The sequence below is a fragment of the Necator americanus genome, chromosome I (genome assembly GCF_031761385.1).
Source record: "Necator americanus strain Aroian chromosome I, whole genome shotgun sequence".
Taxonomy (NCBI): Eukaryota; Metazoa; Nematoda; class Chromadorea; order Rhabditida; family Ancylostomatidae; genus Necator; species Necator americanus.
In genome coordinates, this window is record NC_087371.1 from 4,199,611 (window position 1) to 4,205,692 (window position 6,082).

General features: G+C 38.2%; 1 protein-coding gene across 1 annotated transcript; it reads left to right on the forward strand.

Annotated features, from left to right (window-relative positions):
• Positions 1 to 2,500: 2,500 nt before the first annotated feature.
• RB195_004427 (uncharacterized protein) lies at positions 2,501 to 3,430 on the forward strand (the record flags this gene model as incomplete). The annotated part of the gene is made up of 1 exon (XM_013442833.2): positions 2,501 to 3,430. The coding sequence occupies one exon, from the start codon at positions 2,501 to 2,503 to the stop codon at positions 3,428 to 3,430; it is 930 nt and encodes a 309-aa protein (XP_013298287.2).
• Positions 3,431 to 6,082: the final 2,652 nt, after the last annotated feature.

The window sequence follows — 6,082 nt, forward strand, 5'->3', positions numbered from 1 at the left end:
TATGAAACGACGAATGTAGCACCATTCAACAGAAAAAAAAAACGAAGAACGTTGCAGAAATGTTTTTGTTCGAATTGTTGAAGCAGCGGGGGGAAATTGTAGCGCGGAACAAAAAATTCACTACAAAAAGAAAATAGATCAAAAAATACATAAAATGACGAGACTAATGACCATGCAATTAACTGAAAACATTGGCATCGAAATGTTTTCAGTGGAAGGAACTAAGCATACATAAAAAACATCTTGTTAGCATGAAAACATGCTGTAATTATGTTGTTATTGGAAGTTACGCATTCCGGATAGGACATAGGAATCAGAAAACTATCCTTATTTGGGAGTCGAAGCTAGGAATGCACAATTATGGATGCATGGTGAGGACAGGGTTGAAAAAGTAAGAATTCTCGAATATTTTGAGCTATTCTGGTGGTCTTTATGGGGAAAACTAGGATTTTTCTAAAACCATTTAGAGCTATTTTGGTGATTTTTTTTTCTGAATTTACTCCAATGGAGTACAGATGTTAATTGGGAGGTCCCAATTTCTATTTTTAACCGAATTTTCATCATCTATTCATTGACGTGCTATGGATTGCTGGGAAAGAGAAAAAAAGGTGCTTCCAGAATTGTTTGTTTCCGAGCAAAGAAACCGGAATTTCATGAATTTCTATAGTTTCCCAGTTTTTTCTTCTTAAATCGCATGACTTGTACCTATGCTGAGCACTTCCTTTCTGTTTCCATGGAACTGACACGGTAATTTTTAAAATATGGATTAGTCCAGAAAAAAAAATTTGATTAACCCAGAAAGAAAGGCAGAAAAAGATTGGGTGGTCAAATTTTTTTTTTCAATCAACTATTTGTGGTCAATTTTCAATTCCATGGAAACGTAGCTACTTAATGAAGAAAGTTAGTGAATATTCGTGGATCGTCTGCAAAATTATTGAAGAGTTTCAATTGAGAAACAAAGAAAAACCCCGGGAAAACTAATGCTAACTTTCCCTGAAAAATCGACAAAATTTTGGAGAACTTTGAGAAACTTTGAGACAGTGTTTGCTACACTTTCCTTTATAAATCATTCATTCGAATTCAATTCAAATCATTCAAACGGAAATTATCACTTATTAAAAATTATTGTTTGTTTTTTTTATAAAAAAATCATTTCGAAGAAATATTCTATAAAAAAGAATAGAATTTATAAAATATCGGCAGAGTTGGGCTCTTTTTTTGGTGATTTTCCTTCTGACGCGACGCTGACCAGGACCAGGATCGTAAGGATCAACTACGGATGAGGTGATATCACTGGGATTCGACGTTTGGCGCGATGTTTGCTTAGTTTATTCAGATTCAGTCCTATTGCTATGTATATTTACACAATAACGGAAAGATTCAACTCCTCCATTCAATCATTCCTGAATAAATAAGTGAGAAAGCGTTACGTGAATCTCGGGAAAAAAAGTGAATTTTTTTCGAGTGTTAAGAGTTTTTTTTCTATCCAGAGATTCGATCGTCGATCATTTGCGGGAAATTTTCAAATCATTTTTTCACCCTTTTTCACCCTCCTCTTACGAATCAATGAATAAATAATTGAGAAAGCGTGGTGTGAATCTCGGGAAAAAATTGAAATTTCTCCATGCGGCTAAGATTTTTTTCTCTTCAGAAATTGAATTTCGCTCAAATCAGCGCTTTTCTGTTCGAAATCCTTAATTTTGTTGACGTTTCGGTTGGTTTAGAAATTTAAAAAAAAGACGTTTTTTTGATGAGGGAAATAAATAAGTAATAAATTCGTAAGGAGAATGGTGAACGATAAAAAAAGTAGGATTTGGAATTTTTCCCGCAAACAACCAACGTCTTCATTTTACCCGAGATCTTTCGAGTGAACGAGATGACGTGAATCGGTCGGAAGGAATGTTCCCCGGATTTCTTGGCAATGATTTTGTTTACATTCCCGCGCTGCTCAATGTTTATTGAAGCATTGTAATCGTTTTTTTCCTGCTCTTTGTTTTTTTCTTCATTCGCTCGAATCAAATCGACTACAAACGATCTTCTTCGATCTACCGTATTCGTCGGAAAAGAGTCGGACGTGGTGGTGTGGTCGCAGTTGTCCTCCCGGACGAATTGGAATCGGAATCTCTTTTCGAACAAATGTGACCGCCGTGTCAGAAATGTATCACGCACTGATATCAGTCTGATAGGCGCGTATGTACACACCTGTGTGGACACTAATGAATCGTGCCGGAGCGCAGAGATGTCAGAGCGAGCGGCGGTGGTGGCGGCGACACGACGCGAACTGCGCGTCGGATCCGAGCGACCGCCCCTGGCGAGCGACGCAGGCACACGTGTGTGTGTGTGTGTCGCCGGCTGCTGTTGCTGTGTGTGTGTGCGTGTGTTTGGTGCTTTATTGCGACCACCGACGACCTCTTCTTGCTGCTGCTCATTCGCTGCGTCGACGTGACTGTGCTGATCGAATCTCTCCGTCATCGTCCATCCCTAATGTCTATATGAGGCTATGCCTAGCGTGGCATCACCTATATTTCATTCCAAATGGATTACTGTATTTCTACGTCTGCTAAATGTAATCCTTCTATTGGTACCGTTGACGGTATCGGCTCAGAAGAACCCTACCAGTACCAGCAACCCGGCAGTCGTCGATAGTAGAGGACATAAGCTACCGTATAACATCCTGGTGATCTTACCCGCTAAAGAGTCAAGTAATGACGAATTTGGACTGACGATAGAACGTGCTCGACCGGTGATCGACATCGCCGTGCAGGATGTGGTGCAATCGGGTCGAATGCCGGCCGGATGGGTGAATTTAACCTATTGGGATGATCGATACTGGGAAGATTCGACGTTAGCCGAACGATATGCGACGGTTGGAATGGTGCAGGCGTATTGTGAGCATCGTCTGGACGCCATTCTTGGATTTGCTGACAGTTACGGCTTGGCGACGGTCACAAAAGTGTCAGCCGGACTGAACGGTGGAATTCCCGTGCTAACAACCGCCGGCATGCCGTCCGCATTGAATCTGAAGAAATCCTATCCGTTCTTGACTCGAATGCAAGGTTCCTATCTACAAATGGCCGTATCCATGTATCAACTGATCGCATATCAAGATCCGACAGAGATCGGTGACTCGAAAAATTCGTCTTCGCATAGCCTGAACTATTTGAAAATGATGTTCTTCTATCATGATAAGAAAAGAGCGGTGAATAAGCCGCATAAGGAACAGGATAGCCAAGAATCGGATGTTGGCTCATCACATTGTTATTTCTCACTCTATGCTATTAAAAATTATTTCACTAAGAAGAGTAAAATATTCAAACGTGAATGGGCGCTAACAACGCCATCATTTCCGTTCGATGAGGAATTGCCGCGTAGTCGTGCTACAACGAAACAATGGTTGCATAAAGTGTCTATGGAAACGAATGGTGAGTGAGAGATCTTTGTGTTTATCGATTTTTTTTCCTCTAGCTCTTACTACAAAACTAATTATTTCCGAGTACATTTCTTCTGAATTCTTTCCAATTCACATTCACATTCCGTGTTGTTGTTTTATATTGGTTTCTTATGTTTACGTGTTTACAAATGGTGGTGTGGTGTTCAGCACCACGAACGTATAGAGAATGTTTTTCTGCTGCTGTTCAGCATTGACCATGATTCATTTCCTGATTATTTTCCCTCCTCCCCGCCCGATATCCACTTCATCGTTTTCCGCTAAAGTCACGTAATTGAATTTTCAATTAATCCCCAGTTCCCAGTATTTTTCTGTGAAAATACGATAACTATTTCCTTTTCTTCTTTCTTCTTCCTTTTCTTTTCTCTGTGGAAATATCTGTTTTCCTTTTTTTTCTCGGGGGAAATATCTTTCTTCCTTTTTGACGGACATCGTAGCGTGGACGTCGTCATATATGTAGACGAGACGAACGTTTTACGGAACACATTCAGTTCAAAGGACACCATCGTTATATCGATTTTTCGAATAGATTTGTTAAATGTCATCTAACGATATCGTTAACGGCATTTTTCTGCTGCGTCGTTGTCGTTGTCGTCGTTTTTTCTCATTTTTGCACTCCGATCGCCGCCGATTGACTGAAACTGTTGTAATAACGAACGAAACGGCGTGCTATGTCATGTATTCTGACTTTAGTGCAAACCAAACGAGCGAATGCCTATGTGTTCGAGAATGAAGAAGAAGAAAAAAATCGCTATTACCTATTAGGGAAATTTGAGAGAGAGATTCAGCGAGGAAAAACTGCCTCGATATCCACGTTTTCTTGTTATGCCAACGAGGTTTAGGTGAAACTTTTTTATTGGCCTGACGTTTCGACAAACTCGTCTTTTTCAAAGGCCTGAGTAAAAAGAAGGAAGGAAAGGAAAAAAAGAAGCCTTTTAAGAAGAGAGGACTTGGAGACTGTTATCCCGATATTATTAATGTTGACACCGTAAGATGTGTGTATGTATGTATGTTTGTGTATGTGTGGATGGATGGACGGATCCAGGGGAAAAGCAGGATGTGATGAGGAGACATAACCAAATGCAAATGAGGCCAGTTAATTGGCGTTGCCAATGGGTTTGTGGTGTGTGCGGGTGTGCGGGTACGACTGGCGAAGGCTATGGCGGCTACTTGTCCACAGATCTTATTCCAGGCGTCGAGCATATTAAGTAATGATGACGATGGCGGCCAAGTCCCCGTGGATACTACGGCGAATTAATTGAGAAACTGTTTCCTGAGTTAGTAGCGCTCTTGGCCAGAAAAAAAAATCGATAAAAATCCACACGAACTTATTAAAAGCTTATTTTAAATCTGTTGATGTCTCTTAATTATGCATGCACGCTTTTTTTTGCCACCCACTAGTTTCTACCACAGCTTAGAAATCGACTTTTTTCTAAGAAAAAAAAGAAAAGAAAGGAACTTTTATCGTAGCTTTGTATTCATATTTATTTATTGAATGATTGATTCTATTTCTATTATTAATTCATAATTATTTACTAGTTCTATTTTGCCACCTGCTAGCTTCTACTAAGGCCAGCAAATCGACTTTTTCTTCAAAAAATGCAAAAAAAAGGAAAAAAAGAAAAGAAAAAACTTCTATCAGTTGTAGTGATCATATTCCTCCTGTCCCGTCTTTTTTTCTCTCACTCTAAAAATTAATCTATAAAATTTTTCCAGCTAATGGGTTACTTTTTACAAATACCGTATTCTAGAGGATAATAATCTGTACTAAAAGGGGGTAATTAAGAGGAAAAAAGTCGATCAAAAGCTGAGTTTATTCTTAAAAGGTTATTTCGAATCTAATGTTTGTTTTCGATTTTATTATGCATGTGAATTCTTTTTTTTTCTACGATCCAAGCTTCCTTCCTCGCTTCCTTTGCAAGTCGAGGAAAATAAAAAAAAAACGCTTGCATTAGTGGTAATAATCACATTGTTCGCAGCTTTATTCTTAGTGTCACATAATGAAATTTTTACGCCTGATGGATTTCTTTTTTTTTCGTAACGAATACCGTATTCTAGAATATATCTGTAATAAAAAAAATAGAATGATGAAGTAGTTTATTGGAAAATTTAATGAATCTACAGATATTCTTGCGTATTACATAACACTTTAATATTTTATTCTGCTTTACAGTTAATTATCGTGCAAAGCACCGAAAAAAAAAGAACGAAACGGATCAATTATGGAAAGGTAGGAAATTAATGTGATTGTTCTAGGAAGTAATACGACCGTGGCGGGAGGAAAATCCTAAAAAATTTATGTGGGCGGACAGAGCACATAAGAAAAAATCCTAAAGAGAATCTCTCCAATTTCTATTCCATCATTTAATGTGAATGTGAAACAAAAGAAAGAAAAAAATGAAAAACAACGTTTAAATGCAAATTCTACAGTATGACTAAAAAGATTATGGGATGGGTGCATACAGAGAACGTGCACAGGAAATCTTTTTTCTTCCAGGAGGAAGTTCTCATTAGTTATAAATATAATTAAACTGTAAAGAATTATATATAATATGATATAAAGGAAAATATTAGTTGAATTGTGATTTTAGTAGTTTTCTGAGTGGTAAGATTTATCCTCGTAGGAATATACGG